At 38.6% G+C, this 18,716-nt stretch overlaps 2 protein-coding genes across 3 annotated transcripts; both read right to left on the reverse strand.

Annotated features, from left to right (window-relative positions):
- Positions 1–334: 334 nt before the first annotated feature.
- On the reverse strand, positions 335–2,877 carry LOC110954520 (kallikrein-2-like). Its single transcript, XM_022199099.2, has 5 exons — positions 2,508–2,877; positions 2,129–2,291; positions 1,104–1,393; positions 887–1,026; positions 335–778 (listed from the first exon to the last, which is right to left on the reverse strand). The coding sequence occupies exons 1-5, from the start codon at positions 2,542–2,544 to the stop codon at positions 629–631; spliced, it is 780 nt and encodes a 259-aa protein (XP_022054791.2). The 5' UTR covers positions 2,545–2,877; the 3' UTR covers positions 335–628.
- A 134-nt stretch (positions 2,878–3,011) lies between these two features.
- Positions 3,012–16,624, reverse strand: LOC110954521 (Golgi membrane protein 1). 2 transcript variants are annotated; one of them, XM_022199101.2, is made up of 11 exons: positions 16,429–16,624; positions 14,437–14,578; positions 13,371–13,550; positions 13,184–13,238; positions 12,971–13,073; positions 12,667–12,790; positions 10,151–10,310; positions 9,770–9,973; positions 7,757–7,921; positions 7,438–7,536; positions 3,012–6,577 (listed from the first exon to the last, which is right to left on the reverse strand). In XM_022199101.2, the coding sequence occupies exons 2-10, from the start codon at positions 14,563–14,565 to the stop codon at positions 7,439–7,441; spliced, it is 1,218 nt and encodes a 405-aa protein (XP_022054793.1). In that variant the 5' UTR covers positions 14,566–14,578; positions 16,429–16,624; the 3' UTR covers positions 3,012–6,577; position 7,438. The 2 variants fall into 2 exon arrangements, with proteins under 2 accessions (XP_022054793.1, XP_022054792.1); XM_022199100.2 differs by having other exon boundaries at positions 10,151–10,313.
- Between the last annotated feature and the right edge of the window lie 2,092 nt (positions 16,625–18,716).

Genomic DNA, 18,716 nt, shown 5'->3' on the forward strand with positions numbered 1-18,716 from the left:
TGTCTTGTGACTTCACAACTGAATAATTCCAGTTTAATCCAGAGGGATACACTATTACAGTGTTACATTGATGGTTAACATTGAGCTAGGAGATTTAGGATATAAAGCCATGATAGGAAAATCATATAGTGCGTCGTTAACAATAATTGCATTTAAAACAACAAAAATCTGCTGTAAAGTTACAATAAAGCCACTATAACCATGCTGAGAGAATTTGTGTTTAGGTATTCTTTGTGACTCTGTTAAATGGGTACGTTCTACGTGCTACGTTCTGTGTTTCTGTCTGTGGCTCTAACTTTAACCGTGGAGTTTTGTGGTCGAGCTGTTATGGAAATCAGACATCTGACATTCAAATACACTTTAAAGAGAAAACAGATGACACACAAATTCGGGTCAATCATATCTCTTTATTCATAGGGGGCAAAATTTGTTTCACAGAAGAATCTCAGACAGAAAATATGTCTTTAAATCTAATTCTTAGTTTACAAACTTATGTTTGAAATGACTTGGATGGCACAGTGGTCCTAAATGCACATTTAAATTCATGTGTTTTCCAGTAAAAAGAACTACATAAAATTGAAGTGATTAATATGATTGGTCAACTTCATTCATGATTTTTGGGGTTTTCTCATGGGTTTTTCAACATGGTTTCATCGATCCACTTTCTGTAGAAGCAGATATCCAGCATTACAATGGGGTTTGCACACTTATCAACAGGCTCACTTACAATAATTCCATGCAAGGCATTGTTGTACTCCACAGCTGAACCTGCATCGCCCTGGAAGACAGAGACACAGACGGAGGTGTCTTAACATGTTACATCTTACACGTTTGAGGCAAATAACGTAGATAATAAAACAAATATTAAATGAAACAGTTTGCTCACATGGCAGGCCTCCACACCAGCTTTAAAGGCACACATGGTGGTGGATTCATCGCTGTAGTATTTACCATCAGGTTTATCATTCTCACCACACGCAAAGATGCTTGTGCTGGCACACTTCAAACTGCTGGACTTTTTGGCCTCTGAGGATTTTAAGCAAAGCATGAGAAAAATAACTTCTATTTTAAGAAGCTGATTCAAGTTCCTGAGTGTTCCTCACTTTTCACATCAGCCGTCTTGGCTCCCCAACCTCCAACTTCAACCTGCTGACTCAGCTCTGGTCTTTGACACTCAGCAGGTGGGAGATTGATGGTGGGAAGTTTAGCGGACATGTCCTCGTTCAGCTTTATGAGCATAATGTCGTGGACACGCTCATCTTCATCTTTGTAGGTAAACTGCTGGTTAGTTGTGATGTCTTGCTCTAATTTTTTGGACTTTCCTTTCAAGAAAGACCATACCTTCTTAAGAAATGACGCATCGTTGTTTACGCCAAGTCTCACTTTGACAACCCTGCAAAGAAAGAGATCAAAGTATTGTAAAACACAAATACAGTAAAAATGCAGTTAAGCTGTTCCATTGTTTTTCTTTTAACCATCTGAATGCCAAAATCCCTTGGCAGGTTTGAAAGCATGTTATAAAAAAAAAAAATCAACTTTAGCAACAGAGAGAATTGTGAACTTGATCAATTCAGAATCTCTAATGTTCCTTGAGCTAATAACCTACAATGTACCCTTCGGTAAATATATCCTTAAAATTATTATATTCCATAAAAATCTGTCTGCACTGAGCTGAACTGTAAGCGGCATATGATAATTCGTTCATGATGACTCCTGGGTTTTTTCAATTTTTGGATAATAAATAAAGAAATTGAACAGTATTTTCTTATTTCTGATTTATGGTATTATAACTTTGTTATACTGCACAAAAACACATTTTTGAGTTTTCTCTACTTCTATCCATGATTGTGGTGTTTCCACAGAGATGCAGGACTTCATATTGCAGACAAAAAATTATCCTACGTTGGATCAGAATATGAGAAAAGCAAATAAACACCCAGAAACAGCTTGTGGTTCAGTGACTTACAGACACTTGTTCCCATATGGGCAGCAGTTGTTTCACTTACTTTATTGCATATTTCTAACTAGTGCTAATATCAGTTTAATAGAATCCATGCCAAAGTGAATCAATGGCTATCATGGAACACACATGGAAACTCTATTCTGTGGTAAACTAGTGGATTCTTACTGTTCTGCACAGTGAGAAGCAGTGATCACCCAGCGGGTGTTAATCAAAGAGCCTCCACAGGACTTCCCCTTCTGAAGAGACTCGATCTCGACCTGGTACTGTCGGTTCTTCTTACAGGACCCGCCCCCAACAATCCTCTTCTCGATGGCCCCTGATGCAGCAGCTAAAATGAAAGAAGAATGGACACTTCCACTTTAGATATCTCCCAAGGGTTTAAAACACAAGGAAGAAGCTACAGTTTACATTTAGAGAATAAGTTTTATTTTCTAACCTTTACTTAACTGTCCCTCTGTAGATAATCTTGTGAATTATCCACAGGCAAAAAAAAACTTTTTTCAATAAAAATATGAAAGCAACTGGAGAAGAAATAAAACCTCACCTGCAAGCATCACAACGAGGAGAAAGCAAAGCTTCATGATGGTCCTTCTGGATGTAGATCACCTTAGGTAGTTCAGTCTCTGATGCTTCATCCTATTATTGGAGGATCAGATTTTGGAAGGTTTTTCATTGGCTACAGGTGACTGTCAGCACACTCCCCCAATCTTTAATCATCACGTCATTTCATTCATCTATAACACGATCAAGCTCCGGTGTATTTATCCTTTGACTGCTTTGCTTCATATTTGCATTTCTGTTGAAAGATGTAACTTGGAAAAGAGTGGTCCAGACACGTAACATATCTTCTCTTAAAGGCTAGTGAAAGCTTATTTTTTTCATGTTTTCATATTAAATCATGCATATTAGTGATTGACCGTTTTATTCTACTATTAATCCTAATCATGATATATAGTGTATTGGAGAGGTCAGACAATTGGTGATTTTTTGCTTCAAAATTATTCTCAAGTGACGTTTCCAGCCACACAAAGCCACGTCTCGACAATGGTAATAAAAACAATCTTTATTCTCTATTGTCAATAAAGGCTATGAGTATTTAAACCGTTCACAATTTTGTTCAGCAGTTCGGAATTAAATAAAATACAAATTCTAAAACATCAAATAAACAAAAAAAATCATTTCCTCTCCAGGTCCACAAAATTGTAGTTCAGAAAACGAGACTTTTTACACAAACAGGCAGACAAAGCAGTAGTTGTCCAAGCTTCACAGTGTCAATGAAAATGAAACCGGCAACATAACAGCCATAAGATTACATGGAGAAAAAAGCATGTAAGTGAAACGTGTCTCCCACAGTATGGGCAAAAGTGAGACAAAAGGCAGAAAAAGGGATCATGTTGATTATTTCAGGAGTGCTGCTGCAAGACTAAGGAGAACTCTGTGTTCTTTATTTCTGTCATTGACCCAGTGGCGACAGATCCTTGACTCAATTAAATGGTTACTCAAGTAAAACTATTATCAGGAAAATTAAAGTACTAAAAGTAAAGGTAATTATCAAGCAGTAAAATGGTCCTCGTCACTGTTGTATTATATTATTATCCACATTGTTTATGGATTAACATCACTGCTGTAATATCCTATATGCCTTTTACTTACATATATGTTTAAGGTTGAGCTAAAGTTAAGTATTATGAAGGCAGTTTAATCTATAAAGCATCATATTCAATAAGATCATCATGTGTGTAACGTCACTCTCCCATGATAACCTCATAAGTCGGCTCAGAAAGACAAGACCTGTTTGCACTCTCCAGCTGACAATCAAAGAGTGTTATTTGTTAAAAGTATATTTCCAGTAGCCTAAGAAATAGAAGAATTTTCTCCACCCTTAAAGGAAAATGTAATTCTTCAGTTTGTCACAAACATTCACAAGGAAAACACATTTTTCATTGAATAGAAAGGGTATGAAAAATTGTAATCTCAAGTCAGACAAATGTAGTAGACTAAGAAGTACAATATTTGTCTGCGATACAAAAGAATGGAAGTAGAAAGCTGCACTCAAGTAAAGTACTTTATTTACTCAGTTTGATGTTGCTTGAGTATGTGCTCGAGTAAAAGTACTTAGTTACATTCCATTACCACATGGTGTAGCTCTAGTAGCCTGAGAATTTAATCCTTCATCAGCAATCCTATTCAGTATTTGTTACTGCGACTAAAAATGTACAGGAGCGAATTGAAAAACACACCAATGTTTTAGAAATAATCACTTTTTACTTGTTGGGATGAAAAATTAAGTCGAACTCTTTCTGTACCAGTTTGACCAATAAAGGTTTGACAGTTGTTTTTGTTTGTATTCCTCAAAGGAGCAAAATAACTTTGATTGATGAACTTTGGGCTAGAAAGACTCTCCACATGTGGTCAAGCATTTTGTAAAAACATAGAACGTGTTTTAATCCCAGTCAAGTTCTCAGCAATTGGGGAAAAAAAAATAAATAAATGAGACAACACTCTGATTTTACAGAAAACACAAAAGTAAATAGGTGGACTATAAAGTGGAAACTCAATGTATAAATGACATTTAGCTTAAATAGTTGAGTAAGAATAAGCGGGATGCAGAATGTCCCACTGATATTCTGTCTTTAACAGAGGCTATACTTTTTCTAACTAGAAGCCAAGTTGTCTTTGCGACTGCACCTAAAGAAAAACTCTACGATTAAAAGAAATATTGCACATGAAACCACAAGATTTGACACTGAAGAACTTCACCCTTAGCTTGAAAGAATGAAATGTAGAGTTTTTATTAATGTAATTTTAGTTCCGTTCTACATGCCTGTCTAGATTAGAGACCTCTGATAGAGCAGAACACAGGTGTTGTATTGTAACACCTACCACTCATTTCAGATAGGCAAATAACAGGAGTCGAGGACGATAACTTCCTAACATATGATGCAGGACTTCTGGAACGGACTATGATGATAACCAACGCATTATGGAAATTACAGCGATGTCAACGACAGCGCAGTGAAAGTGTGTGGGTGTGCAGTCAAATTCACCACTTCTACATAGAGCAAAGTTCCTGAACTATAAAATCAATCTTCTATTCTGTATAAAAGCACAAGGCAACAAAACCCCCGCCTCAAACTTCTACTAACTTTGACTTATTTCTATCTAAGTTTAGCTAAATTTTGCACTCTCCCCAATAATTTCCAGTTTAGTGCAGATTTAATTTGACGACTCAAACACATTTTAGCACAACTACTGAATAGTTCACACTGACTGCCTTGCAGTAGCCGTAAAGCACAACACGTTGTTCCTGCTTCAAGGAAATGTCCTTCATAAGGTCACAGCAATTCTCAGAAACCCACTCCCACACTCTAATCCAAATAGTCCTTTTTGTTCAGCAAACCAGAAACGGTATCCACCAAATGAGATCACAAACTGAGCAGGTCGAACAACTGTAAATATGTACCATGGCTCAACATCTTATCTCCACTGTGAGAAACACCTGACCGTCAGGGGAAAATGGAGTGTGCAGAACTGATAAGGCATGCGTCAAAATACTACGAATACTAAGTCTGCTGATCTACGAAGAGTTTCTGTTCCTTCTGAAATCATTTAAAACTATTTTCCTGCCTTACTGATCCTAAATGTAGAATGCCGAACGCAAACAACCTTGTGGCTCTTTGTGGTCTGACATACAGCTCAGAATATAAGAATTACTGCCACTAAAATGCCAACGCAATTCATCAGTGGCTCTTCAAAAATGGCTGGACATGAATCAGAAATGCCCAGTTACAGCAACAATATATGTTTAAAATCTGACAGCATATAACCTCAGAGGGGGAATTTGTCCCCGGTTATGTGGCATGTCTATTAAGCCAGCTTTACTTTTTACAGCATTTATGGCAACATGGAATTCAAAGCAAGTGTCTCGTTATCATCTTTTCATATAACTGAGTTTAGCATCAAAATAACACGACTGGACTCAGCGATATCACACAAAAAAATTACAGCATTTCTGTGGTCATGAAAATTCTGAAATGAACAGACTGACTCTAAGCAGAAAACATTCCTATGAGAGACTTTGTCGAGGAGAACTTAAGGCTTTACTTAAGATGCTGTCACACCTCTGAGGGAGAGGAGGCTTGTGCTGCAGAGCTTTGATGAAGCAATTCTGCCATTAAAATCACTCAGATCCTTTAAGCTAGTTGTAGTATTTCACACCTCGTAACCCTATAAGGGTCTGCACGTAATTCAACACACAGCCATGATGTAGTGAGCAAAACGCATGTCGACACATCTTTAAAATTGATTTCCCAGACATGAGGTGTTCAACTTTTCAATCCAACCGGTGTCAATTCTGGAGCATCTTAAGCTGTGCTTGCAATTTTCTACTCGTACTAAACAGTAGGTGATAAGAAAATATCAATTCCAATTAAACTGACAAATTAACAACATTCCAGTAAGCACCCAGCAAGTCTTTCATTAAAAAAAAATTCCATTTGACATTTGATTTGTGCTCAGTGTTGTTTTCAGGTTGCATTAACCTGTATGTTGTTGTTCTGTAAAATAGGTCTTGTTTTCCAATGTGGTATGAAGGAGCTTTCTCTCAGTGCAGCCCTGCAAGAAAAATAAAATCTATTAGAGACACCAAATATTCTGAATGTCCAACAGGAAAAGCTGCTGCAGATGTAAGGACAGGGAATTGCTTTGTCAGTTGTTCATTTTATGGCAGCATATTAAATAAACAATGAAAAGTACAGGCTAAAGAGAAATGACTCAAAATGTTGCAAGACAGCAAATTATAAAACACACACTAATTCCTGTCACATTTTCTTTGGTGAGCTTTTGCCAATTTAGAGAGGTGAACTAGAAAAACAAGTAATCTGAAGCCATATTTTTCCCTGAAACCAGATAATTCTCTTGGCCACCTGTACAATGGGAAATAAGAACAGAAATATGTTGCTGACATTGATTTTACTGCTAAGACACTCAGGCCAGACAGCAATGTTTTGCTCACACACACGGACACAAAGTAGGTCACTATATCTGGCCTGTCATGTGTAGCTGTATGTGTGTATCTTGTTGAAAACTGATTCTATCCACATACTCTAAACTTTTGTTTCACCCAGAATAATTGTATCTTGCCTGACCAGTGCCTGAACAGCGTCCGAGAATATTTACATGAAGTCAATTCTTTATCAGTTTTCCTCTGGAGTGTAGCATGATGCTTTTTGTACCACGTATGTGTCAGCAATAAATCTGCTGCTGTACTGTTTTCAATCGGCTACCACAAAATAAACAACGAATAACTTTGGAGATCAGTTTGAGAATTCATTCACCTCGCGCCTGAACTACAACTCACCTGACAGGAAGGGATTCTTAGTAATTACAATCAGTCACATGCTGAGTCAGTGTTATTAATCACAGCGACTGGAATGCCAGTGGGGAAAACATCAGGGTGTGTTTTCAGTGTGTACCTTAGATTTGAGCAAGTTCTGCTTGTTTGTCTGCTTCAAACTCCCCTTCATTCTCATCATCCCCATTGTAGTCAGCCAGCTCCTCCTCCATGTCCTTGTCTATCAAACAGTATAATGTGATTATTACCATGACACATGTTTCACAGTGCATTTATTTCCATGTAGTTTCCAATAAATAACCACCCTTCATTCAAACCTTTACCTCTGGCCCTCAAATGGTCAGCTGTGCTAAATGTAGAACAGCAGAAACTAGATCACATTCATTCCTTAAAGTTTGCCCGACATGCTTTTCCGTTTTATTCCATATTAACATACTCACCTATATTCTCACTCTGTTTATTCTGTTGTTGCTTCTCCATATCGACTCCACCCACTACTTGTTCTTCGCCGTCGTACTCCTCTGGTTCCTGAAGGTTCTGACCATTCAGAGTCTCATCTGCCTTCCCTTGACCAATCAGCATGCCTTCCATCCCAGGGTCTGTTTCTGGGGAAAAAAAAAAAAAGCAGTTTAGTTTAGTAACAATTTCCCAAACTCCTCTAAAAATGTCTGTAGGGACAGCTTATAGACTACATATAGACAATCACAGCTGCTACACTGTGAACCATGAGCTGGCCTGCAGTCTTAGCTATGACTCACACTCAAATAGGAAGTAGACTCACATTCAAAAGCATTTTTTGTAAGATATGCAGCTCTTTCTGCTTACATAACAAATGTCTAGTTGTGCACAGACCTTCTTCGCTTCTTGCAAACTAGGGATGGTTCGATCCGATCTGCTGGATCGATATCGAGTTTGATCCAGGCCAAAAAGACTGGATCGAGCATCGGAGGTTTTTATTAGAACTCGTTCGATCCGATCCATAAGCCCAATCTGTCTGATATATACTCAAGTTCAATTTGCGCGATATGCCGTAACACACACACAAAAAAAAGCGAACCGCGGCAACCATCGCTGCAGGAAGCACTACAGAAGAGTACAAAACTCACTCCAATGCCAAAATGTAACAGAAAATTGTTGAGGATGAGCAACCACCTTGTATGGTGGAAAATGTGGGTTGTTGTAGTATTTTTCGACCCCCCGGAAAAATCAGACTCCCCCTTCGCGTAAATGCGTGCGCCTTACGTTTCACTCTGTGGCCACTTGACGGCTTTTCTGTTGTACGTTTGTTGTTTTTTGTCGTTGTTTTCTACTGTTTTTCGGGTTAAATGTGATTAAGTAGCGAACTGTGGACATGTTTTCGTGGTAAATATGATTAGGTGACAGGCATCAGGGGAGATCCTACGCTGCTCTCAGCTTCACTCGCATGAGAACGTTAGGACAAGGTTTAATTGCCATCAGTGTTGTACACGTGTCAATAAAATAATTGTTCACTGAGAAAACTTTATATCTCCCTATTTAAAATTGGACTCCCCCAAGAATGCAAGACGTGGTATCAATATATGTCTAGTGCTTTATACACAAGTACTATACTTAATTATACTAAACACTTTGTACACAAATCATTTATTACTGTTATTTTATTGGACCAGTTAACAATAGAAAAGAATAGGAATTATTTATCCCACACCTGGGAGACTGCCCTCCTTGGCAGTCACGGCTGCTAAATTACTTTGTGTACCTTCCACAAGTGTGGAGAGCGAGAGGCTCTTCAGCACAGCCTTCTTTCTTTAGGGGACCAGAACAGTTGTTGTACAGTGAACATGGTGTTTTTAGATGTCAGTATCAAGCAAATTACATCCATGTATTATTAACAACTTTCAGAATGACAAAAAGAATCATATCGGTATCGGATCAGGATCGGCTCAAGGCTGCAGTATCGATATCTGTATCGGATGTGAAACTGCTAATTTACATGGTGGAAATAACACAAATGTGACACAGGAAAAGGCCATTTTCAAAAATGGCTTCTGGGTGGGAAAATTATCCTTTTAAACTGAAGTCTTTACCTGTGAGATCTCAGAAGAGCATAGCATATCCCCTAAAAACAACTCAAGAACACCAGATTATGCTATGCGAGACTCATGTCACATACAGAACTGTACATGACCTTTGTGAATGGCAGCTTCACAACTGAATACATTAAACACCAGTTAAGTGTGGCGAAAACAACAAAGAAATTTAAACTGGCCAAACACCGGTCAACTTAGTCAATTGTGGGTTCATTCTAATTTCAATAGCTTTGACATTCAATCCTGATTTCAAGCCATTACGTAGAACAGCAGGACAGTTACTTAGAAATAATCTTCTACCTCAGTGCTTCTACTTCATGGGTCAAGACAAACAAGCAGCGAACGAGTTGTTTGGAAGGAAAACACGTTCTTTGAGTTCTTTACCTTCTGTCTGAGCACCCTCTTCATGAGCATCCATCACTTCCACGTCTTTATCCTCAGTCAGATTATTATTTAGAAGTTTATTGGTCTCTCCCTCACTCTCATCTGCTCTGACAGCTCCCTCTTGTGGCAAAATGTCCTGCTTGGCTGCAGCAGCCGGGGGAACAGTCTCTGCTTTTGAGAGATCCTTTGCCAGAGGTAGTTCCACTTGAAAATATAACAAGGCAGAAGGCAAAGTGCAGTGTGAGATCATGTCTTGGCATCACTAGTGTGGAATAATATGCAGAGATGTAAACACACACAAAATACACTGAACGTATGGCATGTGCTTATAAATAAGTATATAGTGGTGTGACTGCAGAGTTTTATTTGTTCAACATTCACCTTTCTCCACGATGATATCATTGGTCAGTAGTTCAGATGGTTCATTTTCTTTGGGCTCAGAGAGGCCTGGTGTGTGGCTTACAACAGTGGCTGGTTGAGCTCCATCAGGCACAATTTGAACTGGTTTGCTGTCTTTTACTGCTCCATCCACTGCGTTTTCCTGCTGAGAAGTAAACATAAACGATCCATTATTCTTTACATCACCCAACAAACAACTGGGTAGAAAAGGAGAAGCATCAGAAGCTCTTTTTCTGCAGGAATACTTTTCTTTTTAATTGATTTGACTGGACTAACAAATGCAAGCAATGGCGACTCAATTTTCACAGGAAAGTAAGCAAACTACTGAGGTTAAGATTGAACAGGCTTAAGCCTCTTTCAGATAGACACTGCTTTCCATACATCTGATGGTATCTAAACATGTCCATCTAATGTCTAAGTAAGCACCCTGGTCACTTTCCTGTAAAAAGTCAAGAGATCATCTCCATGTTGCTGCTGAATTAACAGACAGGCATGCACAAGTGATGTACTCTGAGATGCACAATACGATTTGTAGAAAGACTCAGTGTACCATCCAGTTTTGTGTGTATGACAAATATGTGCATACTGTGTCTCATATACACACGTGGACAAAATTGTTGGTACCCCTCAGTTAAAGAAGGAAAAACCCACAATTCTCACTGAAATCACTTGAAACTCACAAAAGTAACAATAAATAAAAATTTATTGAAAATTAAATAATCAAAATCAGCCATCACTTTTGAATTGTTGATTAACATAATTATTTAAAAAAACAAACTAATGAAATAGGGCTGGACAAAAATGATGGTACCCATAACTTGATATTTTGTTGCACAATCTTTTGAGGCAATCACTGCAATTAAACGATTTCTGTATTTGTCAATGAGCGTTCTGCAGCTGTCAACAGGTATTTTGGCCCACTCCTCATGAGCAAACAGCTCCAGTTGTCTCAGGTTTGATGGGTGTCTTCTCCAAATGGCATGTTTCAGCTCCTTCCACATATGTTCAATGGGATTCAGATCTGGGCTCATAGAAGGCCACTTTAGAATAGTCCAACGCTTTTCTCTCAGCCATTCTTGGGTGTTTTTGGCTGTGTGTTTTGGATCGTTGTCCTGTTGGAAGACCCATGACCTGCGACTGAGACCAAGCTTTCTGACACTAGGCAGCACATTTCTCTCCAGAATGCCTTGATAGTCTTCAGATTTCATCGTACCTTGCACACTTTCAAGACGCCCTGTGCCAGATGCAGCAAAGCAGCCCCAAAACATTACTGAGCCTCCTCCATGTTTCACCGTAGGGACAGTGTTCTTTGTATGCTTGGTTTTTGAGTCTATGAACATAGAGTTGATGTGCCTTACCAAAAAGCTCCAGTTTGGTCTCATCTGTCCAAAGGACATTCTCCCAGAAGCTTTGTGGCTTGTCAACATGCATTTTTGCAAATTCCAGTCTGGCTTTTTTATGAGTTTTTTTCAGCAGTGGTGTCCTCCTTGGTCGTCTCCCATGAAGTCCACTTTGGCTCAAACAACGACGAATGGTGCGATCTGACACTGATGTACCTTGGCCTTGGAGTTGACCTTTAATTTCTTTGGAGGTTGCTCTGGGCTCTTTGGATACAATTCCAACGATCCATCTCTTCAATTTGTCATCAATTTTCCTCTTGCGGCCACATCCAGGGAGGTTGGCTACTGTCCCGTGGGTCTTGAACTTCTGAATAATATGAGCCACTGTTGTCACAGGAACTTCAAGCTGTTTAGAGATGGTCTTATAGCCTTTACCTTTAAGATGTTTGTCTATAATTTTTTTCCGGATGTCCTGGGACAATTCTCTCCTTCGCTTTCTGTTGTCCATGTTCAGTGTGGTACACACCTTTTCACCAAACAGCAGGGTGACTACTTGTCTCCCTTTAAATAGGCAGACTGACTGATTATGAGTTTGGAAACACCTGTGATGTCAATTAAATGACACACCTGAGTTAATCATGTCACTCTGGTCAAATAGTTTTCAATCTTTTATAGAGGTACCATCATTTTTGTCCAGGCCTGTTTCATTAGTTTGTTTTTTTAAATAATTATGTTAATCAACAATTCAAAAGTAATGGCTGATTTTGAATATTTAATTTTCAATAAATTTTTATTTATTGTTACTTTTGTGAGTTTCAAGTGATTTCAGTGAGAATTGTGGGTTTTTCCTTCTTTAACTGAGGGGTACCAACAATTTTGTCCACGTGTGTAGATGGTGGGTAGGGACATCTCTCAGCCTTTTGCAGTGTCACAGTCAAATATAAATGAATGTGCTGTGAAACAGTTTGAGGTTTTAACAGTGCACAATATATTTATGACAGCAGGTGTCCCCAAAGCAGTAATTAATTCGAAATTACAAAACTAATCTTTATTCTTGTCCTAAATGGCTAAATCGACCCTGTCCTCATTACTTCTCTTGAATAAATATTGTTTATAGGCTTTCAACTGCTTCATGGTCAAACAGGGAAGCCAACGAACCTGTGAGGAAACACCTGGAGGAGGGACGAGCTTCTCCATTTTCTTCTCAAATTCGAGTTTAGCAGCAGCCATTCTTTCATCACACAGCTCCTTCTGGGACAGGACCTGGGAGTGACAATGGGTCCTACACATGTGCACAAGCACACACATCTAGTTATATATTATAGAGGCAAGAGTAGTTAATGAGTGAAAAAATAAGTATGGCTCATGCCAACCACTGACATCAAGATGGCTGTAAGTAACTGAATAAACTTTAATTTAAAAAATAGACCTGTTTAAATATAATTACATGAAGTAATCTTACATGTCATAAGTCAGTTTGTTGTTAAGAGTGTTGATGTTGCCTTGGCAACTCTGCAGCTCCTTCTGAAGCTTCCCCAAGTCATCGTTGAGCTGATTCAGCTGACCTACAGTCCATATTGATATTAAGACATTAAGAGACAGATACAAAAACAAACGAGTAATTTTTCAGCAGAGCTCTGCTGGCATTTTTTGAGAAACAGAGATTAAATGCTACCTTTGAGTTCCTGTATGGTCTTGGTGCTGGAGGAAATGTTTTGTTGCAGTGTGGCCTAGGGCAAAAAGCACAGCAGCTATCAATACTCCTCCCTCTATTTCTATACAGTTTGCAGTTTTGAGTGTTTCTGATTCAGTTCAACATGCATTCTGTGACCATTTAAACTGCCTGTGGTGTTTGATGGCACCTTATCTTGGATGCAGGTGCTCTGGGCCCCCTCCAGTTGTCTCTTGTAGACATTTTCTATGTGGTTGATCTGCTCCTTCTGTCTCTGGATCTCCCCCTGGAACTCATTCTTCTTCAACTCTACCGCTCCACGCTCTGCTGCACCACGTCGCACCTGGCCCTCCAGTTCATACAGCTTAGTCTGTGATACGCACAAAGATGAAAAGATAAGACTGGCTCAGGGATATTGACCATGTTATCTCTTTGTCTCTCTCTTTTTTCCAGGCCATTCAACTGTACTCAAGTCATACTGTTTAGCCAGAAAAGGGCACACATAATGAAAACAATCAATTCAGCAGTGCACACTGGAAAAACACTGGGTACGCAGGAACTGACAGACATTGAGTTTATAGAAATACAACATTGACATACTGCTTTAGCCCAAGACAAAAAATATGGCAAGAGTGGCTAAAATGTTTCTATTGGTCTCAGGTTTATCCCGTTCTGTAATGCAAATAAGCAAGGTTCTGAATTCATTTAGTTCCTTACAGCAACCTGCATTATTATAGGATGTGTTCTAAATGAAAAGGTTGTTGTATAAGTGGTAAAAGGAAATAACATAGTGCAAAAAACACCGAGTAAAACTTTGAAAACACTTAAGCCAAAATGAGGAACATACTGACAACATATATCTAACTTCTGCAGAAAGAAAACACGCACTGGTGTTGCACATCTTCAGTGACAAAGCAATGTCACAAAACCAACATGTTTCATCGTCATAGAGTCTGCAAACCGTTAACATGTCAGACAAGCCAAATGCTGGATGCAAGAAGCTGTCATTATAGGAACCAGATATCCATGTCAAGAAAACAAATGGGCTGCTTGATAATGATTTACAAAACAAGGCATTTCAAATTGCATTCAACTTCTACTTCATTGTGTATTTCCTTCAGAGCACACAGTGACTGTAAATTTTCGACACTGCTGTTTTGTGTTTTTTTTGTTTTGTTTGGGGTGGTGGAAGGTGGGGTTTCCAACGTTTTCAGTTGCAGTTAGAAAGCCACAGAAACGCATGCAGGTTAACCTACTTGTAGCTCCAGGTTGCGAGAACTTGACACCCAGTAGTTGAAGCCCAGAACCAAGATACAGGCGATCAAAGCGGCAATCATTAGAGGTGGTGATCTTCCTCCCCGGCGTCCGTTCCCCAGTCCTCCCATAGTTGTCTACAAACTGGATACACACACAAAAATGAGTCAGGACACACTTTCAATTAATTCTATAATTTCACATTTTAAACAAGTTTTGTTTTTGTTTTTTGTTCGTAATAAAATATATCAGAGTTATTACTAAGGAAGATTGGCATTTCCTGATTTCTTCCTGTCTCCTGCTGTCATTATGGTGAGGTGTGGAATTAGAATAAACATTTAGGCCATTATATAACCAGTGATCTTTCAGTTTGAGAAGAATATATATAGTCAGTCTTATACATAAGCAAATATGCTGGAAGTAATTATATTAAATTTATATACATATTGTATATATATTGCAAATGTATCCTTGTGGGACTAATAAAGAATATTCTATTTTATTGTATAGCTGCAGTGCAAGCCAGATGTTTGCTAATTGTGGAAAGGTTTACTTTATTTTAATTTCTTATCTTCTCTTTTCCTATTCCATCATATTATTAGACAATGCAACCACAACAAGCTGTGTGCCTAATAAAGGATCTTGTGTAAAGATCATTACAGGAGTCTGGAGTTGTTTTGTTGTGTATGTTGACTTTTGGACATGTACAAAACTCAATATGAGGCCTGGAAGGAGAAGCAAGCTACTTCTGCTTCTAAAAAAGCTACTATCAGACCACGCTTGTGTCCTTAGCGTCAGCAAAAAAATAAAACACTGAGCACAGGAAATGTTATTTGACTATACAGACAAGCATCCGGACATGTTGAGCAATTCTATGAGAGACACTGTATATGAGCAGCTTTGTTTCTATATAAACAAATATCACAATGATTTTTTCAAGAACATTCATAACACAAGCCTACACAGCTACATTGCCAAATAATCAATGCTGTAGAGAGCAAGAAGTACTGATTCATCTTCAGACTGCTGAATGATCTACAATATTGAAACCTGTATAAAAAAGTAAGGAGGACACTTCCATTGGGCTGTATGTGCTCAAATTTAGCAACAACTTATTTAAAGATCCAAAGTGCAATCCTGTTACTTCACTGGTAGCATCATACTGTCAGGTCGTGGTAGGGCATTCTGTCCGTGTAATCAATATGCAAAACTCTCATTGCTATGTGCTTTCAATATGCAAATAACCCAAGCATGACAATGGTGCAGAGAAATATCTAAAACAAAAGGTGGCAATCTGTTTCGTGGAGTATTCCATGCAGATTTCTTTTAGATTTAATATAACCAGACTTTATTGCTGTAACACTGTGGCTGTAAATCAAACACCACACATTACAGCCAATACTAAAGTTCAGTCCTGATTTCCCCGTAGGAGAAAAGAAAGAGTCGTGCGAGCCTATCACAGGACGCTGATATGACTGTAAATGCACAGCAGCAGTAATTTTACAGTAAAATCAGGCAGCCAGACTCAGGCCAAGCTCACAAATCACCAACACTGCGATAGGAAATTCTGGCGTATATTACAAAACCACTGGACAGGCCTGGAGCCGGGTTACGCCGTCAACATTTTAGATAGTAACCCACCACACCTTAGTAGCCTCAGTAACTGTAAACACCTGAACGATAGCAAAAAGGACCCCTTTGCTTAACCATCAACTAAATTCAGATAAGGAAATGAGCTCGCAAATTATACCATTATAGATGGTAATAACAGTCAGCACATAAACTTAAGAAATCATAAATATATTTTACTATTTATCAAAAGTTTAGAAGCCAAAGCAACAACGCACTGTACTAAACTAAGCATAATTCTGTAAGTGGTATTATTTGAGTCAATGCTAAACGCAACTGGCGCAGCCACTCTACGTTGCAAGCTAACGCTAACGTCGTTAGCAATTAACACTCAGCTAATGCTAACAGCCAAACCGTCCACTCACCGTGTATATTCGACAGTCCGAAAAAGGAACCAAATGTCTGGAGCGATACTTGGTGATATATTTAACAATCTCACCGCGTCTTTCCGGTAATTAACGAAACATTAACTCCAGGCAGTTAGCTCGTATCCATTATTGCTAGCTATGCAAACAGCCGAGCCTCTGTGTGTGTTGTGCCAGACTGGGAGGTGATGCGTTTGCTTGCAGTACGCAAAACTGGAATTTCTGCGAGAGTATAGTTTCACTAATGAAATACCAAAAACATACTTAACCCCCACTGCATAAAAATTTTTTGTAAGCTTAATGTCTAAATTAAAATAAGGGTTTATTAAAATATATGTTAATATTTCGAACTCAAAACACTTTGTTTGCTGTCTATTGCAAGATATTTAAACTACCACATCCGACACTTTACGAGGAGCATATGAAAGCAACACGGGCAACAGGAGACGCTACGATGATGAATCTGATGCATGAAAATAGGGCTTAACAAATTTAAAGTTTTGGATCCCTTAAAACGAGAACTTAAATTTTGGTAACATTTTAATAAAAGCATTAAAATTAACTACAGAGTAAACTAAAATTATTTATTTTACAAATGTATACATTTTATGTTGTCTTTAAATAGATTTCCTGAGTCCCCATTTGTCCAAAATAGTCATAGTCCTCTGCAGAATCAGTAATTTTGCTGATATATATATATATATATATATATATATATATATATATATATATATATATATATAGCAGCTCCTTTAGCACGAGACTCAGACACCCTCAGTGCAAGGAGCGCTACCGCAGGTCCTTCATCCCCACTGCCATCAGACTATATAACACTACTGTGTAGTTGTTATTATGTGCAATATTTATTATCTCGTTCTTGCACTTTCGTGACTTTTGCACTCCTTTGTTTTTTGTTTCTAAGAGCCCTGTAACACTAAATTTCTCCTTTGTGAGATGAATAAAGTCTATCTTATCTTATCATATATATATATATATATATATATATATATATATACACACGTGGACAAAATTGTTGGTACCCCTCAGTTAAAGAAGGAAAAACCCACAATTCTCACTGAAATCACTTGAAACTCACAAAAGTAACAATAAATAAAAATTTATTGAAAATTGAATATTCAAAAACAGCCATTACTTTTGAATTGTTGATTAACATAATTATTTAAAAAAACAAACTAATGAAACAGGCCTGGACAAAAATGATGGTACCTCTATAAAAGATTGAAAACTATTTGACCAGAGTGACATGATGAACTCAGGTGTGTCATTTAATTGACATCACAGGTGTTTCCAAACTCATAATCAGTCAGTCTGCCTATTTAAAGGGAGACAAGTAGTCACCCTGCTGTTTGGTGAAAAGGTGTGTACCACACTGAACATGGACAACAGAAAGCGATGGAGAGAATTGTCCCAGGACATCCGAAAAAAAATGATAGACAAACATCTTAAAGGTAAAGGCTATAAGACCATCTCTAAACAGCTTGAAGTTCCTGTGACAACAGTGGCTCATATTATTCAGAAGTTCAAGACCCACGGGACAGTAGCCAACCTCCCTGGACGTGGCCGCAAGAGGAAAATTGATGACAAATTGAAGAGACGGATCGTTGGAATTGTATCCAAAGAGCCCAGAGCAACCTCCAAAGAAATTAAAGGTCAACTCCAAGGCCAAGGTACATCAGTGTCAGATCGCACCATTCGTCGTTGTTTGAGCCAAAGTGGACTTCATGGGAGACGACCAAGGAGGACACCACTGCTGAAAAAAACTCATAAAAAGCCAGACTGGAATTTGCAAAAATGCATGTTGACAAGCCACAAAGCTTCTGGGAGAATGTCCTTTGGACAGATGAGACCAAACTGGAGCTTTTTGGTAAGGCACATCAACTCTATGTTCATAGACTCAAAAACCAAGCATACAAAGAACACTGTCCCTACAGTGAAACATGGAGGAGGCTCAGTAATGTTTTGGGGCTGCTTTGCTGCATCTGGCACAGGGTGTCTTGAAAGTGTGCAAGGTACGATGAAATCTGAAGACTATCAAGGCATTCTGGAGAGAAATGTGCTGCCTAGTGTCAGAAAGCTTGGTCTCAGTCGCAGGTCATGGGTCTTCCAACAGGACAACGATCCAAAACACACAGCCAAAAACACCCAAGAATGGCTGAGAGAAAAGCGTTGGACTATTCTAAAGTGGCCTTCTATGAGCCCAGATCTGAATCCCATTGAACATATGTGGAAGGAGCTGAAACATGCCATTTGGAGAAGACACCCATCAA

Source organism: Acanthochromis polyacanthus, chromosome 7 (genome assembly GCF_021347895.1).
Source record: "Acanthochromis polyacanthus isolate Apoly-LR-REF ecotype Palm Island chromosome 7, KAUST_Apoly_ChrSc, whole genome shotgun sequence".
Taxonomy (NCBI): Eukaryota; Metazoa; Chordata; class Actinopteri; family Pomacentridae; genus Acanthochromis; species Acanthochromis polyacanthus.

Coding starts and splice junctions, on each gene's coding strand:
- LOC110954520 (XM_022199099.2), bottom strand. CDS start 2,544: ATGAAGCTTTGCTTTCTCCTCGTTGTGATGCTTGCAG. Junction 1,394..2,128: donor GCTTCTCACTGTGCAGAACA/GTAAGAATCCAC, acceptor CTTTCTTTGCAG/GGTTGTCAAAGTGAGACTTG. Junction 779..886: donor CTGGTGTGGAGGCCTGCCAT/GTGAGCAAACTG, acceptor TCTGTCTTCCAG/GGCGATGCAGGTTCAGCTGT.
- LOC110954521 (XM_022199100.2), bottom strand. CDS start 14,565: ATGGGAGGACTGGGGAACGGACGCCGGGGAGGAAGATCACCACCTCTA. Junction 10,314..12,666: donor CTCCAGGTGTTTCCTCACAG/GTTCGTTGGCTT, acceptor TTTACTTCTCAG/CAGGAAAACGCAGTGGATGG. Junction 7,922..9,769: donor AGAGGGTGCTCAGACAGAAG/GTAAAGAACTCA, acceptor TTTTTTCCCCAG/AAACAGACCCTGGGATGGAA.